The following is a 24,604-nucleotide window of genomic DNA, read 5'->3' as shown; positions in this document are numbered from 1 at the left end:
GGATGGATGGAGATGTAAGTTGTTATTTAGTGAGGTTTGGGCCAGGTGTGCTGCTGGTGTAGCCACAGTGTGCACGTGTGATGTTGCTCACATGGACTCCACTCAATGCTCAGGGACTTTTTGCGTTTGCTCACACATGAACAATTAGAGGGAACGTTGATTGACAGAGTGTGTGTACCTTCAGTGGAGGTGAAGTGGCATCAGAGTCTCTGTCTCTCTTTACTAGCTTCGTGGAAGCATGTTGCTATGTAGCTTGTTTCAGCAGATTTGAATTGCTGTTTTGGGCAGTAGATGGCATCTTTGATCCAAAGCACAATTTACATTTAACTAAAATGTTCTTTTCTTTGTGCTCGACAAAAGAAAAGTAGTGAAAATATCTCCATGTTAGCAAACTCGAATTCTGGCTCCGCCATGATCAGACACGCCCCCCCCTCCCCACACTCACACGCACACACACTCACACTCACACTCACACACAGAGCGCATGTCTCTCTCTCTTCTCCGGCTTGTGACACAAGAAGAATCAGAACGATGACACAGCAGCCCTCCAATAAAACACACTTTATACTACATAAAAAGTAACGTAAAATAACGCAGTAACGCATCATGTAGTAACGGTAACTGAGTTACTAAATATAAAAAAATAACGCGTTAGATTACTAGTTACCGCCGAAACTAACGGCGTTACAGTAACGCGTTAGTCCCAACACTGGTCGTGCAACATGTTGCTATCTGATAACTGTGACATTACTTCAACATGAAATATTACATTTGAGGCCATGTTGGAGGAAGTCTAACATTCTTTAGGAGAAGTGTTCCTGTCTCAACATGTCTTGGTTCTTTGACTTAAAAATCCCATCTAAGTGTCATGTAATTGACATTTACTCAGACATTGTCCTTGTTAGAGGATCTCAGGCATTCCTGAATGAATAACCCTGCAGATATCTGAAAGATGAAATGTAATATGGAGTCTATCCTCGTCCTCCAGGCCACACTAAATCCAGGAGCCCAACGATGACATCATAGTCCATGCCCGTCTGGCCCGGGAGGCATTTGACATCAAAATGAAACGCCGACCAGCGGATGACCTTCTTGCTGCTGTGGTGGGAAAGCAATGCAGAGGACTTCTAATCAAGTGAGACATTTAGCCCATAAATCCATCCCAGGAGAGCAATAATATGATTAAGGAGCTCGGAAGAAAAGCAGACAAAAGAATCCCTGGACAAACAGGAAGCAATTAACACGGCTTGGCCTCAACAAGACTGAACATGCACTATCTGGCCTGGGAGACTTTTGTCTTGTTGCACGTGTGAGTGAGTGAAAATTGCTATTAAAATGAAGTCAACATCAGAAAGACATGAATGCAACATCCGTGCACAGGAACACACCATTACCTCAATTCAACTTCAAGTACCAATAGGTGTGGTGAAATTTGTCCTCTGCATTTGACCCATCACCCTTGATCACTCCCTGGGAGGCGAGGGGAGCAGTGGGCAGCAGCGGTGGCCGCGCCCGGGAATCATTTTTGGTGATTTAACCCCCAATTCCAAGCCTTGATGCTGAGTGCCAAGCAGGGAGGTAATGGCTCCCATTTTTATAGTCTTTGGTATGACTCGGCCGGGGTTTGAACTCACAACCTACCCTTCTCAGGGCGGACACTCTAACCACTAGGCCACAAATGTAACTTGTGCTTGATTAACTACACTGCATCATCCATAAATAGTCATTCTCTTTTAAAGATGAAGGTGATAGAAAGAGATGATACAGTACTAGATGAGGTGTGAACGCTCCAATGCTGACAGAATGTAGTGTGAATGGAAGAATAGCAGAGGTGTGGACTCGAGTCACATGACTTGGACTCGAGTCAGACTCGAGGCATGAATTTGATGACTTTAGACTCGACTTGACAAAATGTAAAAAGACTTGCAACTCGACTTCGACTTTAACATCAATGACTTGTGACTTCACTTGGACTTGAGCCTTTTGAATTGACATGACTTGACATGACTTGCTACTTTCCCCCAAAACCCAAAGATGAAAAAGTTATTCGGGAGCGCTCCGTATTTTTCATTGTGTACTTGTCTATCAGCGTTGCGTGTGTCAGCTGGTGTGCTCTCAGTACAACAGCCAATCAAATTACATCTACTTTGTTTTCATCACACAGCATTCATCCAATCAAATTGCAGGACAACCAACGAAGAAGACATGTCCAAACCACACGCCAGTGAACAAAAAATGATGCCTAAAATAATTTTGTTTGGGTATAAAAATGACGAGGTGGTCAACACAAAACGGTTTGCAGTATGCAACACATGCGGTTCCAAAATGACTGATGGAGAGGCAACAACTTCCAACTTCGTCCGGCATTTGAAGTTGCACAAAGAACGGTAAGTTTTGAATGTAAGATAACGTTTATTGGCTAAGTAACGTGACTTTTATTTGCTGTGTAGTTAAATCAGTGAGGCTGTAAACTCACTGCTAACGTTATAACGTTATTGCAAACACGGGAATCTGTTGCAGTTCACTACCTTATTCATACTTTTTGTTCAGTGATTTTTTTTAAGCAGGGTTACGTTAGTCAATATATCACACGTAACGTTAGACGGCGGTCAGCAGCACCGCGTATTTTAGCCACCTAAAAAAAGACAAAAATAGTCAAATAAAGGTCAGTTAAAATGTATACTATATTATGAATATGTGTACCGTTTTAGCTAGCTTTCTGACATATTGTTGGTTGTTTACCTCAGTGGTCCCCAACCACCGGGCCGCGGCCCGGTACTGGTCCGTGGATCGATTGGTATCGGGCCGCACAAGAAATAATTTTTTTTTCTTTTTCTTTTTTTAATTAAATCAACATAAAAAACACGAGATACACTTACAAGTAGTGCACCAACCCAAAACAACTCTCTCCCCCCTTTTGTTCTGGGCATTGAACATGAAGACTCTTCCTTCACTGTTCCGAGTGGCCATGAGAGTCTTGGCAGTGCCTGCCTCCAGTGCTCCAGTGGAGCGAGTTTTCAGCCATGGTGGCATCATACTACGCCCCCATCGTGCACAAATGACTGACAGACTCTTGGCTAATTTGGTCTTTTGCAAATGCAATGCAGCATAGGGCCCTGACATATAAAAAGTACAACTTTTTTGTTATGTTCACGTATATGTCATGTTTTTTCAATGTTAACACTTTTGTACAAATAAGTACATTTGCACTTTATTTTTCAATGTGTTTGTTCTGTAAAGGAATGAGTTAATGTTTAAAATGACTGGTTAATAGTGCTATTATAAAGTGCAATGTCAGCACAATTTTCTTTCCTGCAATTTAAAATGCACTTGTTTTAATAAATAAATACAGCGTTTGAAAAGCATACACAATCTGTGTTAATATATTAGTCTGTGGTTAAAAGGACTTGAAAGGACTCGAAACTCAAAATGCAGGACTTAGGACTTGACTTGAGACTTTCCAGTCTTGACTTTGGACTTGACTCGGGGCTTGCCTGTCTTGACTCGGGACTTGACTCGGACTTGAGGGCAAAGACTTGAGACTTACTTGTGACTTGCAAAACAATGACTTGGTCCCACCTCTGAAGAATAGTTTGAATGTTGGAGAGTTTGAATTTCCAGGAAAACCGGAATTTGGGCTGAAAAGTGTTAGTTTGAATGTCCAGGATGAGTGGAATGTGTTGATGTTGGAATGGTTTGAATAGGTTGAAAAATGTGGGAATTGTGCAACTTGGAAAAATGTCCCATTCATTTTCAATGGGAACTTCCTGGAAATTTGGGGAAAAGCGGGATTTTTTTTGAAAAATGTTTAAGAGCATGAATGTCCTGAACGAGCTGAATTGTTTGGTGTTGGAATTGTTTAAATCGGTCAAGAAATGTTGAAGTAGTAACAGTTTTTTAAATGAGAAATGGTATTGGGTTAAAAAAATTTGGCCAGGGGCCGGACTATAAATAAATCTAAATAAATAAATAAATAAATAAATAAAAAACAAAACAAACAAAAAAAAAACGTTTGTATATGTATATTAGGGCTGCAACAACTAATCGATTAAATCGATTAAAATCGATTATTAAAATAGTGGCGATTAATTTAGTCATCGATTCGTTGGATCTATGCTATGCACATTTTTTAATTTTTTTTTACAAACCTTTATTCATAAACTGCAACATGTACAAACAGCTGAGAAACAATAATAAAAATAAGTATGGTGCCAGTATGCTGTTTTTTTTTCCAATAAAATACTGGAAAGGATAGAAATTTAGTTTGTCTCTTTTTTCCGATTATTAATCGATTAATCGAAGTAATAATCGACAGACTAATCGATCATCAAATTAATCGTTAGTTGCAGCCCTAATATATATATATATATATATATATATATATATATATATATATATATATATATATATGTATGTGTGGGGAAAAAAATCACAAGACTACTTCTTCTCTACAGGCCTGTTCCATGAGGGGTTCCCTCAATCATCAGGAGATCTAGAAAATCTCCTGATGATTGAGGGAACCCCTCATGAAACAGGCCTGTAGAGATGAAGTAGTCTTGTGATTTTTTTCCCACACATACATATATTGCGCTCTACTACGGTATCGAGCACTATTTTTTGGATAACCTTATATATATATATATATATATATATATATATATATATATATATATATATATATATATATATATATATATATACACATATATAAATACATATATACACATACATATATATATAGACACGCATATATATATATATATATATATATATATATATATATATGTATATGTGTAAGTATATATGTATGTATGTATATATATATATATATATACATATATACATATGTATGTGTGTATATATATATACAGTATATACATACACAAATTATATATATATATTTGTGTATTTGTATGTATGTATATATATATATATATATATATATATGTATATATATATATAAATATATGTATGTGTGGGAAAAAAATCACAAGACTATTTCATCTCTACAGGCCTGTTTCATGAGGGGGTTCCCTCAATCATCAGGAGATTTTCATCTCCTGATGATTGAGGGGGAACCCCCTCATGAAACAGGCCTGTAGAGATGAAATAGTCTTGTGATTTTTTCCCCACACATACATATATTGCGCTCTACTACGGTATCGAGCACTATTTTTTGGATAACCTTATTAAGACACATATATATATATATATATATATATATATATATATATATATATATATATGGGATAGGTTGATTGGCAACACTAAATGGTCCCTAGTGTGTGAATGTGAGTGTGAATGTTGTCTGTCTATCTGTGTTAGCCCTGCGATGAGGTGGCGACTTGTCCAGGGTGTACCCCGCCTTCCGCCTGATTGTAGCTGAGATAGGCTCCAGCGCCCCCCGCGACCCCGAAGGGAATACGCGGTAGAAAATGGATGGATGGATGGATATATATATATATATATATATATATATATATATATATATATATATATATATATATATATATATATATATATATGTATATGTATGTATGTATGTATGTATATACTATATATATATATATATATATATATATATGAATATATGTGCATGTGTGTGTATATATATATATATACATATATATATATATATATACATATATATATATATATATATATATATATATATATATATATATATATATATATATATATATATATATATATATATATATATGTATGTGTGTATATGTATATATATATATTTGCAGATTAGACAAACTGCCTTCTCCTTACACTGACCAAAAAAAAGTCCTATGTCCACTGATGTTTAAAAACTCTACACTCAGAATCTATTTTACATTTCCCCAACGATTTCGCCATTTATTTTATTTTTTACTCGTGCACGAATGGACTGAACGTGTGCGAGCGTGATGATGTCACGTTATCGATGGGAAAATGCATTTTTAGACATCATGATTTGTCTGAGTGGCTAAGAGACGCCGAGAGTAACAAGCGGTAGAAAATGGATTGACGGATGGACTAGAAATGACAGATTAAAAAAAGAATAATTAAAGCATTTAAAAAAGATTTTGGACGTTGGCGGGCCGTAGTTTGGGGACCACTGGTTTAGCTGATTGGGTCCATGACCATGACTTCTGTTTTGTTTCATCAGCCGTTTTACTGCCTTGTTACAGACACCGTTTGGAAACAATTAAGGTATCAATAAACATTTACAGAATATTTCTGTGTAAATAGCACATTTCACGACGTATATATCTGCGGCTTATATTCTGGTGCTGCTAATTTATGGAAAAATATGTAAATGTAGTGGGTGTGGCTTATATACGGCTGTGTGAAATACTGTACTTGTGCAGACGGCGAGTGTGTGGGTCGATAAAAGCTGATACTTTGTGCCGTACGCCAACAAATGAAGTGACTGTCATGTGATAACGTGCAGCAAGCGAACATATGCTGATGATGTAAAACAGGAGCAGTGAGGAAGTGAGCGTGTCACACCACACCGTCAGTAGGAACAAATCACCGAGAGGACGGTTGCGGTGACGGATGGACGCAGCGAGCGTGAGGGCCAAACATCTCTTTGTCATCTGGCTGATGAGAGGACTTGTCAGCACCTGCCAGAGGAGGCGTGTCCTGACACCATGATGCAACACCGAGCCACTCATCCCGCCTCTAATTCGCCGTGATGTTGTTACATTTATCATCCGCCAGATGCTCGGCTGGCCTTTTTTTTCTTCCTTAGCGGGCCCCGCAGTCACACCTGGCAGCAGCAGGGATGTAGTTTACACCAACAACCATGGCTAACAGCTGGTCAGGAGTCACTCACTACCACCTCCACGCATTTCAATTGCAACCTCGTCACATGTGCTTAGTTACCACTGGCCCCCTTCCTGCACTCATGCTTTGATTTTGCTACAATTACCTGCATTCTTTTTCAGCTTTCTCGATTATTCTTGAAATTAGAAGATATATTAAATACATTATATATATATATATAATAATATAGGATTTTTTGAAAATGATTAATAGCATGAATGTCCTGAATGAGCTGAATTGGTTGGTGTTGGAGTTGTTTAAATCGGTCAAAAAATTTAGAAGTTTTTTCAATTGATAAATGGTATTATGGAATTTCGGGAAAACCGGGAATTTTTCAAGTTCTTAAACCAACTTTTGCTGTTTTTTGTCCCGATTCAAAGGAATGTTTTGACAGTGGAACACTTGAAGTGGGTTGAAAAATGTGGAAGAACTAAAAAAGGTTGGAAATAAGGCTAGAAAAAAAAAAGGAATTCCTGGAAATTTGTCGAATGTGGAAAAATGGTTGTCTGAATTTCCAGGATTAATTGAATGTGTTGAAGGTGGAATGGTTTGAAAAATGTGGGAATTGTGCAACTTGGAAGAATTTCCCATTCATTTCAATGGGAACTTCCTGGAAATTTGGGGAAAAGCGGGATTTTTTTGGAAAATGATTAAGAGCATGAATGTCCTGAATGAGCTGAATTGGTTGGTGTTGGAATTGTTTAAATTGGTCAAGAAATTTTGAACTTTTTTAATTGATGAATAGTTTTATGGAATTTTAGGAAAACCGGGAATTTTTCAAGTTCTTAAACCAACTTTTGTGGGGTTTTTGTCCTGATTCAAAGGAATGTTTTGACAGTGGAACGCTTGAAGTGGGTTGAAAAATGTGAAAGGACTAAAAAAGGTTGGAAATAAGGTTAGAAAAAAAAACAGGAATTCATTGAAATTTGTTGAACATGGAAAAATGGTTGTCTGAATTTCCAGGATGAGTAGAATGTGTTGAAGGTGGAATGGTTTGAATAGATTGAAAAATGTGGGAATTGTGCAACTTGGAAAAATGTCCCATTCATTTCAATGGGAACTTCCTGGAAATTTGGGGAAAAGCGGGATTTTTTGAAAAACGATTAAGAGCATGAATGTCCTGAATGAGCTGAATTGGTTGGTGTTGGAATTGTTTAAATTGGTCAAGAAATGTAGACGTTTTTTCAATTGATAAATGGTATTATGGAATTTCTCGAAAACCGGGAATTTTTCAAGTTCTTAAACCAACTTTTGTTGTTTTTTGGAAAAATAGTTGTTGGAATTTCCAGGATGAATTGAATGTGTTGAAGGTGGAATGGTTTGAATAGGTTGAAAAATGTGGGAATTGTGCAACTTGGAAAAATCACCCATTCATTTCAATGGGAACTTCCTGGAAATTTGGGAATTTGGGAAAAAAAATGATTAGGAGCATGAATGTCCTGAATGAGCTGAATTGGTTGGTGTTGGAATTGTTTATTTGGTCAAGAAATGTTGAACTTTTTTCATTGATAAATGGTATTATGGAATTTCGGGAAAACCGGGAATTTTTCAAGTTCTTAAACCAACTTTTGTGTTTTTTTTGTCCTGATTCAGAGGAATGTTTTGACAGTGGAACGGTTGAAGTGGGTTGACAAATGGCAAAGGGCTAAAAAAGGTTGGAAATAAGGTTAGAAAAAAAATATAATTCCTGGAAATTTGGGAATTTGGGGAAAAGTGGGATTTTTTTTGAAAATGATTAATAGCATGAATGTCCTGAATGAGCTGAATTGGTTGGTGTTGGAATTGTTTATTTGGTCAAGAAATGTTGAACTTTTTTCATTGATAAATGGTATTATGGAATTTCGGGAAAACCGGGAATTTTTCAAGTTCTTAAACCAACTTTTTTGTCCTGATTCAGAGGAATGTTTTGACAGTGGAACGGTTGAAGTGGGTTGACAAATGGCTGAAAAATGTTGGAAATAAGGTTAGAAAAAAAATAGAATTCCTGGAAATTTGGGAATTTGGGGAAAAGCGGGATTTTTTGGAAAATGATTAATAGCATGAATGTCCTGAATGAGCTGAATTGGTTGGTGTTGGAATTGTTTAAATCGGTCAAAAAAAATTGAAGTTTTTTAATTGATGAATGGTTTTATGGAATTTTAGGAAAACCGGGAATTTTTCAAGTTCTTAAACCAACTTTTGTTGTTTTTTGTCCTGATTCAGAGGAATGTTTTGACAGTGGAACACTTGAAGTGGGTTGACAAATGTGAAAGGACTAAAAAAGGTTGGAAATAAGGTTAGAAAAAAATTTAATTCCTGGAAATTTGGGAAGTCGGGGAAAAGCGGGATTTTTTTGAAAATGATTAATAGCATGAATGTCCTGAATGAGCTGAATTGGTTGGTGTTGGAATTGTTTAAATTGGTGAAGAAATTTTGAACTTTTTTCATTGATGAATGGTATTATGGCATTTCGGGAAAACCGGGAATTTTTCAAGTTCTTAAACCAACTTTTGTGGTTTTTTTTGTCCTGATTCAGAGGAATGTTTTGACAGTGGAACAGTTGAAGTGGGTTGACAAATGTGAAAGGACTAAAAAATGTTGGAAATAAGATTAGAAAAAAAAATAGAATTCCTGGAAATTTGGGAATTTGGGGAAAAGCGGGATTTTTTGAAAAACGATTAATAGCATGAATGTCCTGAATGAGCTGAATTGGTTGGTGTTGGAATTATTTAAGTTGGTCAAGAAATGTTGAACTTTTTTCATTGATAAATGGTATTATGGAATTTCAGGAAAACCGGGAATTTTTCAAGTTCTTAAACCAACTTTTGTTGTTTTTTGTCCTGATTCAGAGGAATGTTTTGACAGTGGAACACTTGAAGTGGGTTGAAAAATGTGAAAGGACTAAAAAAGGTTGGAAATAAGGCCAAAAAAAAGGAATTCCTGGAAATTTGTTGAACGTGGAAAAATTGTTGTCTGGATTTCCAGGGTGAGTTGAATGTGTTGATGTTGGAATGGTTTGAATAGGTTGAAAAATGTGGGAATTGTGGAAGTTTGAAAAATGGATAATTAATTTTAAATGGGGAAAATGTCCCTAAAAACTGGGAATTCTAGGAAATCCGGGAATTTTTTTTTTTAGAATTATTGAAGGTGAGCACATAATTCCTGAACAGGCTGAATATTTTGGACTTGGAACGGTTTTAAGCGGATAAAAAATGTGGGAGTTGTGGAACTTTAAAAATGTCCCATTCTTTTCAATGGGAATTTCATGGAATTTTGGGAATTTCTGGAATTTTGGGAAATTTGGGAATTTCTGGAAATTTTGGATAAAAAAAAAAAAAAAAAGCTAAAAAATGTGAATGCTGTGAATGAGTTGGTGTTGGCGTTTTATAAATCGGGTGAGAAATGTTAAAGTAGTAAAAATTTTAATTGAGAAATGGTATTATGGAATTTCTAGAATTTCAGGAAAACCGGGAATTTTTCAAGTTCTTAAACCAACTTTTGTTGTTTTTTTGTCCTGATTCAGAGGAATGTTTTGACAGTGGAACACTTGAAGTGGGTTGAAAAATGTGAAAGGACTAAAAAAGGTTGGAAATAAGGCAAAAAAAAAAGGAATTCCTGGAAATTTGTTGAACGTGGAAAAATTGTTGTCTGGATTTCCAGGGTGAGTTGAATGTGTTGATGTTGGAATGGTTTGAATAGGTTGAAAAATGTGGGAATTGTGGAAGTTTGAAAAATGGATAATTCATTTTAAATGGGGAAAATGTCCCTAAAAACTGGGAATTCTAGGAAATCCGGGAATTTTTTTTTTTTAGAATTATTGAAGGTGAGCACATAATTCCTGAACAGGCTGAATATTTTGGACTTGGAACGGTTTTAAGCGGATAAAAAATGTGGGAGTTGTGGAACTTTAAAAATGTCCCATTCTTTTCAATGGGAATTTCATGGAATTTTGGGAATTTCTGGAATTTTGGGAAATTTGGGAATTTCTGGAAATTTTGGATAAAAAAAAAAAAAAAAAAAGCTAAAAAATGTGAATGCTGTGAATGAGTTGGTGTTGGCGTTTTATAAATCGGGTGAGAAATGTTAAAGTAGTAAAATTTTTAATTGAGAAATGGTATTATGGAATTTCTAGAATTTCAGGAAAACCGGGAATTTTTCAAGTTCTTAAACCAACTTTTGTTGTTTTTTTGTCCTGATTCAGAGGAATGTTTTGACAGTGGAACACTTGAAGTGGGTTGAAAAATGTGAAAGGACTAAAAAAGGTTGGAAATAAGGCAAAAAAAAAAGGAATTCCTGGAAATTTGTTGAACGTGGAAAAAATGTTGTCTGGATTTCCAGGGTGAGTTGAATGTGTTGATGTTGGAATGGTTTGAATAGGTTGAAAAATGTGGGAATTGTGGAAGTTTGAAAAATGGATAATTCATTTTGAATGGGGAAAATGTCCCTAAAAACTGGGAATTCTAGGAAATCCGGGAATATTTTTTTTTTTTTAGAATTATTGAAGGTGAGCACATAATTCCTGAACAGGCTGAATATTTTGGACTTGGAACGGTTTTAAGCGGATAAAAAAATGTGGGAGTTGTGGAACTTTAAAAATGTCCCATTCTTTTCAATGGGAATTTCATGGAATTTTGGGAATTTCTGGAAATTTGGGAATTTCTGGAAGTTTCTGGAAATTTGGGAATTTCTGGAAATTTCTGGAAATTTGGGAATTTCTGGAAATTTCTGGAAATTTGGGAATTTCTGGAAAATTCGGATTTTTTTTAAAAAAAGCTAAAAAATGTGAATGTTGTGAATGAGTTGGTGTTGGAATTTCATAAATCGGGTGAGAAATGTTAAAGTAGTAACATTTTTAATGGAATTTCTAGACTTTCAGGAAAACCAGGAATTTTTCCATTTAAAAAAACAACTAGTTTTGTGTCCTGATTAAGAGGAATGATTTGACGGTGGAAAGGTTGAAGAGGGTTAAAGAACAGCAATAACAGCTGAGTGGCAACATTTTAAAGGAAAAAACATAAACACCAGGAGGTTGCCTACAGCCACAGATAACTTAATGGCAATGTTTTTTGAACTCATGTTATTCAAATTAAAAAAAGAAAAAACATTCTCTGAGACTCTTGAGTAAAGCCATTATTTGGAACATTTATAGTATACTCACATGAAGAAAAGAATACTAGGAAGAGATGTAGACAACTACGATGTAGCCCAACAGGCGTACTCCAGTTGTTTACGATACATAAAACACAGCACAGAAGAGCCTTCCTTCATACATGTATGAATATACTTCTTACCTGATGGCCACCATCATTCATGAAAATAAGCTCAAGACGCAGGAAGTTGAATGATGCGGACACGTTTGTTACCTGATACTTTCTAATACGTTTCTGCCTTGGAGACTACACACACAAGTAAACACACTGCATGACTGCTTGTATCGCACATGATATCACACACAAGTAATCACGCTGCAGGACTGCTTGTATCACACATGATATTTACATGCAAGTCGATATCACCCCAAATTTTTTTGCTCCTGATATTGGGCCGATATCAATATCGTATCGTAACACTGCAACTCATAACCTACTGAGAGCTGGCGTCCTCCACAGTGGACGTGGGTGTTTTGCATCGAACAGTAAATGTGTTGACAAAAGAATGACTGACGATGATACTGTGTATCACACATGATATCACACACAAGTGAACACGTTGCAGGACTGCTTGTATCACACATGATATCACACACAAGTAAACACGCTGCAGGACTGCTTGTATCGCACATGATATCACACACATGTAAACACACTGCAGGACTGCTTGTATCGCACATGATATCACACACAAGTAAACAATCTGCAGGACTGCTTGTATCGCACACATGACACACAAGTAAACACACTGCAGGACTGCTGGTATCACACATGATATCACACACATGTAAACACACTGCAGGACTGCTTGTATCGCACATGATATCACACACAAGTAAACAATCTGCAGGACTGCTTGTATCGCACACATGACACACAAGTAAACACACTGCAGGACTGCTGGTATCACACATGATATCACACACATGTAAACACACTGCAGGACTGCTTGTATCGCACATGATATCACACACAAGTAAACAATCTGCAGGACTGCTTGTATCGCACACATGACACACAAGTAAACACGCTGCAGGACTGCTGGTATCACACATGATATCACACACAAGTAAACACGCTGCAGGACTGCTTGTATCACACCTGATATCACACACAAGTAAACACGCTTCATGACTGCTTGTATCGTACATGATATCACACAAGTAAACACGCTGCAGGACTGCTGGTATCACACACGAGTAAACACACTGCAGGACTGCTTGTATCGCACATGATATCACACACAAGTAAACACACTGCAGGACTGCTTGTATCACACATGATATCACACACAAGTAAACACACTGCAGGACTGCTTGTATTGCGCATGATATCACACACAAGTAAACACACTGCAGGACTGCTGGTATCACACATGATATCACACACAAGTAAAAACGCTGCAGGACTGCTTGTATCACACATGATATCACACACAAGTAAACACTCTGCAGGACTGCTTGTATCGCACATGATATCACACACAAGTAATCACTCTGCAAGACTGCTGGTATCACACATGATGTCACACACAAGTAAACACGCTGCAGGACTGCTTGTATCGCACATATGACACAAGTAAACACGCTGCAGGACTGCTTGTATCGCACATGATATCACACACAAGTAATCACTCTGCAAGACTGCTGGTATCACACATGATATCACACACAAGTAAACACGCTGCAGGACTGCTTGTATCACACATAATATCACACACAAGTAAACACACTGCATGACTGCTTGTATCGCACATGATATCACACACAAGTAAACACACTGCAGGACTGCTGGTATCACACATGATATCACACACATGTAAACACACTGCAGGACTGCTTGTATCGCACATGATATCACACAACTGCTTGTATCACACATGATATCACACACAAGTAAACACGCTGCAGGACTGCTTGTATCACACATGATATCACACACAAGTAAACACGCTGCAAGACTGCTTGTATCACACATGATATTACACACAAGTAAACACGCTGCAGGACTGCTTGTATCGCACATGATATCACACACATGTAAACACGCTGCATGACTGCTTGTATCACACATAATATCACACACAAGTAAACACACTGCAGGACTGCTTGTATCGCACATGATATCACACACAAGTAAACACGCTGCAGGACTGCTTGTATCGCACATATGACACACAAGTAAACACGCTGCAGGACTGCTTGTATCACACATGATATCACACACAAGTAAACACGGTGCAGGACCGCTTGTATCACACATAATATCACACACAAGTAAACACGCTGCAGGACTGCTTGTATCGCACATAATATCACACACAAGTAAACACGCTGCAGGACTGCTTGTATCGCACATATGACACACAAGTAAACACGCTGCAGGACTGCTTGTATCACACATGATATCACACACAAGTAAACACTCTGCATGACTGCTTGTATCACACATGATATCACACACAAGTAACCACTCTGCAGGACTGCTTGTATCGCACATGATATCACACACAAGTAACCACTCTGCAGGACTGCTTGTATCGCACATGATATCACACACAGGTAAACACGCTGCAGGACAGCTGGTATCACACATGATATCACACACAAGTAAACACGCTGCAGGACTGCTTGTATCGCACATGTTATTTACATGCAACCTGATATCATCCCATCCTTTTTTTCTCCTGATATCGGGCTGATATCAGTATCATATCCTGACACTCCAACTCATAACCTAAATGTGTGAACTGAGGACGATACTGTGTATCCGCAGTGGTGATATCACTTACATAGTCATCATAGGTGTCCTGGACTATGGGAGGAGGTGTTCGGTAGGCAGCGTTGGGGGGGGCTCCTCTGGCCCTCTGCACCCCCCTCCCCCTGGCAGACGGCGTGCGGCTGGGCGGGGCTCTGGGTGCCGCTCCTCTGGGCACGGGGGCGTGCAGGGGGGGCACACCTCCTCGGGTCCTGACACACAAACACATGTTGGTGTGACCACCTTCCCTCAAAGTTCATGTTGGTGTGAACACCTTCTTTCTAGGTTCATGTTAGTGTGACCACCTTCCCTCAAAGTTCATGTTGGTGTGACCACCTTCCTTCTAGGTTCATGTTGGTGTGACCACCTTCCTTCTAGGTTAATGTTGGTGTGACCACCTTCCCTCAAAGTTCATGTTGGTGTGACCACCTTCCTTCTAGGTTCATGTTGGTGTGACCACCTTCCTTCTAGGTTCATGTTGGTGTGACCACCTTCCCTCAAAATTCATGTTGGTCTGACCACATTCCTTCTAGGTTCATGTTGGTGTGACCACCTTCCTTCTAGGTTCATGTTGGTGTGACCACCTTCCTTCTAGGTTCATGTTGGTGTGACCACCTTCCTTCTAGGTTAATGTTGGTGTGACCACCTTCCCTCAAAGTTCATGTTGGTGTGACCACCTTCCTTCAAGGTTCATGTTGGTGTGACCTCATTCCTTCTAGGTTCATGTTGGTGTGACCACCTTCCTTCTAGGTTCATGTTGGTGTGACCACCTTCCTTCTAGGTTCATGTTGGTGTGACCACCTTCCTTCTAGGTTAATGTTGGTGTGACCACCTTCCCTCAAAGTTCATGTTGGTGTGACCACCTTCCTTCAAGGTTCATGTTGGTGTGACCTCATTCCTTCTAGGTTCATGTTGGTGTGACCACCTTCCTTCTAGGTTCATGTTGGTGTGACCACCTTCTTTCAAGGTTCATGTTGTATACACATATATACACATTATACACACATATATACATATATACACATTCATACACACACACACATATATATATATATATATATATATATATATATATATATATATATATATATATATATATATATATATATATATATATATACATATATATGTATAAATATGTGTATATATGTGTATAACGTGTATATATATGTGTATATATATAAATGTGTATATATGTATATACACATATATATGTGTATATACATATATATACATGTATACATATACATATATATTATGTATGTATGTATATATATATATTACATATACATTATGTGTATATATTAATATATACTTACATCATGTATACATTGCATGTTATAATGAATGTTACTACATGACATATATACTTACATCATATATATATTACATGTTATTATGAATGTTACTACATGACATATATACTTACATCATGTATATATGACATGTTATTATGAATGTTACTAGATACTACATATTTAGTTACAGTTGAAGGAGGTGATATATATATTACATGTTATAATGAATGTTACTACATGACATATATACTTACATCATGTATATATTACATGTTATTATGAATGTTACTACATGACATATATACTTACATCATGTATATATTACATGTTATTATGAATGTTACTAGATACTACATATTTATTTACATCATGTATATATTACATGTTATCATGAATGTTACTACATGACATATATACTTACATCATGTATATATGACATGTTATTATGAATGTTACTAGATACTACATATTTAGTTACAGTTGAAGGAGGTGATATATATATATATTACATGTTATAATGAATGTTACTACATGACATATATACTTACATCATGTATATATTACATGTTATTATGAATGTTACTAGATACTACATATTTATTTACATCATGTATATATTACATGTTATTATGAATGTTTCTACATGACATATATACTTACATCATGTATATATTACATGTTATTATGAATGTTACTAGATACTACATATATACTTACATCATGTATATATTACATGTTATTATGAATGTTACTACATGACATATATACTTACATCATGTATATATTACATGTTATTATGAATGTTACTAGCTACTACATACTTAGTTACAGTTGAAGGAGGTGATATATATATATATTACATGTTATAATGAATGTTACTACATGACATATATACTTACATCATGTATATATTACATGTTATTATGAATGTTACTACATGACATATATACTTGCATCATGTATATATTACATGTTATTATGAATGTTACTAGATACTACATATATACTTACATCATGTATATATTACATGTTATTATGAATGTTACTACATGACATATATACTTACATCATGTATATATGACATGTTATTATGAATGTTACTACATGACATATATACTTACATCATGTATATATTACATGTTATTATGAATGTTGCTAGATACTACATATATACTTACATCATGTATATATTACATGTTATTATGAATGTTACTACATGACATATATACCTACATCATGTATATATTACATGTTATTATGAATGTTACTACATGACATATATACTTACATCATGTATATATTACATGTTATTATGAATGTTACTACATGACATATATACTTACATCATGTATATATTACATGTTATTATGAATATTACTACATGACATATATACTTACATCATGTATATATTACATGTTATTATGAATGTTACTACATGACATATATACTTACATCATGTATATATGACATGTTATTATGAATGTTACTAGATACTACATATATACTTACATCATGTATATATCACATGTTATTATGAATGTTACTACATGACATATATACTTACATCATGTATATATTACATGTTATTATGAATGTTACTAGATACTACATATATACTTACATCATGTATATATTACATGTTATTATGAATGTTACTACATGACATATATAATTACATCATGTATATATTACATGTTATTATGAATGTTACTAGATACTACATATTTATTTACATCATGTATATATTACATGTTATTAAGAATGTTACTACATGACATATATACTTACATCATTATATATTACATGTTATTATGAATATTACTAGATACTACATATTTATTTACATCATGTATATATTACATGTTATTATGAATATTACTACATGACATATATACTTACATCATGTATATATTACATGTTATTATGAATGTTACTAGATACTACATATTTATTTACATCATGTATATATTACATGTTATCATGAATGTTACTACATGACATATATACTTACATCATGTATATATTACATGTTATTATGAATGTTACTACATGACATATATACTTACATCATGTATATATTACATGTTATTATTAATGTTACTAGATACTACATATATACTTACATCATGTATATATGACATGTTATTATGAATGTTACTACATGACATATATACTTACATCATGTATATATGACATGTTATTATGAATGTTACTAGATACTACATATTTAGTTACAGTTGAAGGAGGTGATGGATGTTTTTAGAGCGCTTCACAGGCGGAATGAAGCGACTCATTGCTCCATTGATGGCCGACGTTTATTTATGAGTTAGAATGTACAAACTGTGTTTACACCGTCAATGTTTGGGAGCGGTTACCTGGGGGGTCCCGGGACCGGGGTCCCTCTTGCACGGGGGGCCGACTTTCCTCTCGCTGACGGCACCTTGGCGTCCTCCGAGCCTCCGTTCAGGTACGTCAGCTCCTGCAGCTGCGCCTGTCTGATCTCATCGTTGTAATCCTGCACACACAAATATGAAGTATGTTCCTCCTCCTGCACACCACATCCTCTTAATGACCTTGCATCCTTAATGACCTTGCATCCTTAATGACCTTGCATCCTTAATGACCTTGCATCCTTAATGACCTTGCATTCCAGCACACACTGGATCTGCAGAGCTCACTCAGCTTCTATACACCAGTGTTGTTCAACCTTTTTTGAGCCAATCAATATAGGTCTTGTCTCAAAGTAGGTGTACTGTATCAATATAGGTCTTGTCTCAAAGTAGGTGTACTGTATCAATATAGGTCTTGTCTCAAAGTAGGTGTACTGTATCAATATAGGTCTTGTCTCAAAGTAGGTGTACTGTATCAATATAGGTCTTGTCTCAAAGTAGGTGTACTGTATCAATATAGGTCTTGTCTCAAAGTAGGTGTACTGTATCAATATAGGTCTTGTCTCAAAGTAGGTGTACTGTATCAATATAGGTCTTGTCTCAAAGTAGGTGTACTGTATCAATATAGGTCTTGTCTCAAAGTAGGTGTACTGTATCAATATAGGTCTTGTCTCAAAGTAGGTGTACTGTATCAATATAGGTCTTGTCTCAAAGTAGATGTACTGTATCAATATAGGTCTTGTCTCAAAGTAGGTGTACTGTCACCACCTGTCACATCACACCCTGACTTATTTGGACTTTTTTCCTGTTTTCCCGTGCATAGTGTTTTAGTTACCGTGAATCGATTTAAGTGGACCCCGACTTAAACAAGTGTAAAAACTTATTGGGGTGTTACCATTTAGTGGTCAACTGTACGGAATATGTACTTCACTGTGCAATCTACTAATAAAAGTTTCAATCAATCAATCAAGTTCTTGTCTTGCGCTCTTATTTTAGTGTATTTTCCTGTTTTCTTGGTATTTTCCTGTAGCAGTTTCATGTCTTCCTTTGAGCGATATTCCCCGCACCTACTTTGTTTTAGCACTCAAGAATATTTCAGTTGTTGCTATCTTTTTTTGTGTGGACATTGTTGATCGTCATGTCCGGATGTACTTTGTGGACGCCGTCTTTGCTCCACAGTAAGTCTTTGCTGTCGTCCAGCATTCTGTTTTTGTTTGCTTTGTAGCCAGTTCAGTTTTAGTTTTGTCCATCCATAAGCTTCAATGCCTTTTCTTAGGGGCACTCACCTTTTGTTTATTTTTGGTTTAGGCGTTAAGATTGTCATGATCCGTGGTCCGGATCATGTTTTGTTATGTTCTGTTAGTTTTGGACTCCTTTAGTTCCTGTTTGTGCACCTCTGAGCTTGTTTTGGTTGCTCATTGTGTTCACCTGTCTCTGATTAGTGTTCACCCGCTCACCTGCTACCCGAGCACTAATCAGTGGCATTATTACTAAAAACCTAGTTTTCATAATTGTATATCCTCGGGCTAAAATCAACAGGAAGTTGGCAATTCCCCCTTCAAGACAAGAAAGTACTAAAAACAGTCACTTTTGCCTCTTTGAGCTGTAATTTGACCCCCTTAACATGCTTCAAAACTCACCGAACTGAACGCACACATCAGGACTGGCAAAAATTGCGATCTAATAAAAAAAACCTAACCCCAAATCTCAAAATTGTGCTCTAGCGCAATTTTTTAATGAAACGCACAAAAAACTGCTCCTCGGATGAAAAAACTGACAAAACTGCCTGTAACTCCCGCTGGGAAGGTCGGAGAGACATGAAACAAAAACCTCTCCGTAGGTCTCACTTAGACCTACATTTCATAAATTGACAACCCCCAGCAAAAATCAACAGGAAGTTTGCTATTCCCCCTTCAAAACAATTTTTTTTGTAAAAACCGGTCACCTTCCTTCAAAAACTATCTCCTCTGAGCGCGTTTGTCGTTTCGGCTTCAAACTAACACAGGAGAGAGATTAAACCCTTGTGTATAAAATAACAGAACAGCGTTTTAATACCTGCTCCGGTTTTGATTGTATGACCCTTCAAAGACCCGCTGCGCTGATGCTGCTGTTTTTTTAAGATGGCTGCTTAAAAGCAGGAAGCACCAACGTGCCCACACAATGCAGACAAGGTAGGTACACTAGACAAAAGTCTTGGGACACTTATGACTACCACCGGACAAAAGTATTGGGACACTTAGGCCGAAAACTGGACAAAAGTATTGGGACACTTAGGCCGAAAACTGGACAAAAATATTGGGACACTTGGGACTACAACTTGACAAAAGTATTGGGACACTTAGGACTACAACTTGCCAAAAGTATTGGGACACTTGGGACTAAAACTGGACAAAAGTATTGGGACACTTAGGACTAGCACCTGCCAAATACGCGGGCCCGACCAACGCTGCTTGCAGCTTTAATTAGGGCCCGCATGGCCCATTGCATAAGGACTCCCACAGGGAGTCCTTATGCAATGGGACATAAGGACCTATTGAATTTGTAAGGTTTTATTATTCTTTATTATTATTATTCTTCCGCCGCCTCTTTGAGCACTAATTTGACCCACTTAACATGCTACAAAACTCACCATATTTGACCCACACATCAGGACCTGCGAAAATTGGCTTTTAATAAAGAAACCGAACCCCAAAAATCAAAATTGCGCTCTAGCGCCCCCTAGGAAAAAAAAAAACTAGACTGCCTGTAACTCCCACTAGGAAGGTCGGAGAGACAAACCAAAAACCTCTATGTAGGTCTGACTTCAACCTAGTTTTCATAATTGTATATCCTCGGGCTAAAATCAACAGGAAGTTGGCAATTCCCCCTTCAAGACAAAAAAGTACTAAAAACAGTCACTTTTGCCTCTTTGAGCTGTAATTTGACCCCCTTAACATGCTTCAAAACTCACCAAACTGAACACACACATCACGACTGGCAAAAATTGCGATCTAATAAAAAAACCTAACCCCAAATTTAAAAATTGCGCTCTAGAGCAATTTTTGAATAAAACGGAGAAAAAACTGCTCCTCGGAAGAAAAAAAATGACAAAACTGCCTGTAACTCCCACTGGGAAGGTCGGAGAGACATGAAACAAAAACCTCTCCGTAGGTCTCACTTAGACCTACATTTCATAAATTGACAACCCCCAGCAAAAATCAACAGGAAGTTTGCTATTCCCCCTTCAAAACAATTTTTTTTGTAAAAACCGGTCACCTTCCTTCAAAAACGAACTCCTCTGAGCGCGTTTGTCGTTTCGCCTTCAAACTAACACAGGAGAGAGATTGAACAATGACAGAAGCGCTTTTTTTCTAACTGCTCCGGTTTTGATTTTATGACCCTTCAAAGACCCGCTGCGCTGATGCTGCTGCGCTGCTGTTTTTTTAAGATGGCTGCTTAAAAGCAGGAAGCACCAGCGTGCCCACACAATGCAGACAAGGTAGGTACACTAGACAAAAGTATTGGGACACTTATGACTACCACCGGACAAAAGTATTGGGACACTTAGGCCGAAAACTGGACAAAAGTATTGGGACACTTAGGCCGAAAACTGGACAAAAGTATTGGGACACTTAGGCCGAAAACTGGACAAAAGTATTGGGACACTTGGGACTACAACTTGACAAAAGTATTGGGACACTTGGGACTACAACTTGACAAAAGTATTGGGACACTTAGGACTACAACTTGACAAAAGTATTGGGACACTTGGGACTACAACTGGACAAAAGTATTGGGACACTTGGGACTACAACTTGCCAAAAGTATTGGGACACTTAGGACTACAACTTGCCAAAAGTATTGGGACACTTGGGACTACAACTTGCCAAAAGTATTGGGACACTTAGGACTACAACTTGCCAAAAGTATTGGGACACTTGGGACTAAAACTGGACAAAAGTATTGGGACACTTGGGACTACAACTTGACAAAAGTATTGGGACACTTAGGACTACAACTTGACAAAAGTATTGGGACACTTGGGACTAAAACTGGACAAAAGTATTGGGACACTTGGGACTACAACTTGACAAAAGTATTGGGACACTTAGGACTACAACTTGCCAAAAGTATTGGGACACTTGGGACTAAAAGTGGACAAAAGTATTGGGACACTTGGGACTACAACTTGACAAAAGTATTGGGACACTTAGGACTACAACTTGCCAAAAGTATTGGGACACTTGGGACTACAACTTGACAAAAGTATTGGGACACTTAGGACTACAACTTGCCAAAAGTATTGGGACACTTGGGACTACAACTTGACAAAAGTATTGGGACACTTGGGACTACAACTTGCCAAAAGTATTGGGACACTTGGGACTAAAACTGGACAAAAGTATTGGGACACTTGGGACTACAACTTGACAAAAGTATTGGGACACTTAGGACTACAACTTGCCAAAAGTATTGGGACACTTGGGACTACAACTTGCCAAAAGTATTGGGACACTTGGGACTAAAACTGGACAAAAGTATTGGGACACTTGGGACTACAACTTGACAAAAGTATTGGGACACTTGGGACTACAACTAGACAAAAGTATTGGGACACTTAGGACTACAACTTGCCAAAAGTATTGGGACACTTGGGACTACAACTTGACAAAAGTATTGGGACACTTGGGACTACAACTTGACAAAAGTATTGGGACACTTGGGACTAAAACTGGACAAAAGTATTGGGACACTTGGGACTACAACTTGACAAAAGTATTGGGACACTTGGGACTACAAATTGACAAAAGTATTGGGACACTTGGGACTACAACTTGACAAAAGTATTGGGACACTTAGGACTACAACTTGCCAAAAGTATTGGGACACTTGGGACTAAAACTGGACAAAAGTATTGGGACACTTGGGACTACAACTTGCCAAAAGTATTGGGACACTTAGGACTACAACTTGCCAAAAGTATTGGGACACTTGGGACTAAAACTGGACAAAAGTATTGGGACACTTGGGACTACAACTTGACAAAAGTATTGGGACACTTATGACTACCACCGGACAAAAGTATTGGGACACTTGGGACTAAAACTGGACAAAAGTATTGGGACACTTGGGACTACAACTTGACAAAAGTATTGGGACACTTGGGACTACAACTTGACAAAAGTATTGGGACACTTGGGACTAAAACTGGACAAAAGTATTGGGACACTTGGGACTAAAACTGGACAAAAGTATTGGGACACTTGGGACTACAACTTGACAAAAGTATTGGGACACTTGGGACTAAAACTGGACAAAAGTATTGGGACACTTAGGACGAAAACTGGACAAAAGTATTGGGACACTTAGGCCGAAAACTGGACAAAAGTATTGGGACACTTGGGACTACAACTTGACAAAAGTATTGGGACACTTAGGACTACAACTTGCCAAAAGTATTGGGACACTTGGGACTACAACTTGACAAAAGTATTGGGACACTTGGGACTACAACTTGACAAAAGTATTGGGACACTTGGGACTACAACTTGACAAAAGTATTGGGACACTTAGGACTACAACTTGCCAAAAGTATTGGGACACTTGGGACTACAACTTGACAAAAGTATTGGGACACTTGGGACTACAACTTGACAAAAGTATTGGGACACTTGGGACTAAAACTGGACAAAAGTATTGGGACACTTGGGACTACAACTTGACAAAAGTATTGGGACACTTGGGACTACAACTTGACAAAAGTATTGGGACACTTGGGACTACAACTTGACAAAAGTATTGGGACACTTAGGACTACAACTTGCCAAAAGTATTGGGACACTTGGGACTACAACTTGACAAAAGTATTGGGACACTTAGGACTACAACTTGCCAAAAGTATTGGGACACTTGGGACTAAAACTGGACAAAAGTATTGGGACACTTGGGACTACAACTTGCCAAAAGTATTGGGACACTTAGGACTACAACTTGCCAAAAGTATTGGGACACTTGGGACTAAAACTGGACAAAAGTATTGGGACACTTGGGACTACAACTTGCCAAAAGTATTGGGACACTTAGGACTACAACTTGCCAAAAGTATTGGGACACTTGGGACTACAACTTGCCAAAAGTATTGGGACACTTAGGACTACAACTTGCCAAAAGTATTGGGACACTTGGGACTAAAACTGGACAAAAGTATTGGGACACTTGGGACTACAA

The 24,604-nt window shown here is 37.3% G+C and overlaps 1 protein-coding gene across 1 annotated transcript in view; it reads right to left on the bottom strand.

Moving 5' to 3' along the window:
- The window catches only part of LOC133620790 (KH domain-containing, RNA-binding, signal transduction-associated protein 3-like), a 309,759-nt gene that overhangs the window by 83,937 nt on the left and 201,218 nt on the right, over positions 1-24,604 (bottom strand). Inside the window, exons 7-8 of the mRNA XM_072915615.1 lie at positions 18,383-18,522; positions 14,743-14,920 (exon numbers count right to left, since the gene is read on the bottom strand). Coding sequence (XP_072771716.1) covers positions 14,743-14,920; positions 18,383-18,522 — 318 coding nt within the window. The remainder of the gene's footprint in view (positions 1-14,742; positions 14,921-18,382; positions 18,523-24,604) is intronic.

This window comes from Nerophis lumbriciformis, linkage group LG21 (genome assembly GCF_033978685.3).
Source record: "Nerophis lumbriciformis linkage group LG21, RoL_Nlum_v2.1, whole genome shotgun sequence".
In the NCBI taxonomy this organism is placed as follows: domain Eukaryota; kingdom Metazoa; phylum Chordata; class Actinopteri; order Syngnathiformes; family Syngnathidae; genus Nerophis; species Nerophis lumbriciformis.
The sequence above is the reverse complement of the archived record's forward strand: the minus strand, read 5'-3'. Positions and strand labels throughout refer to the sequence as shown.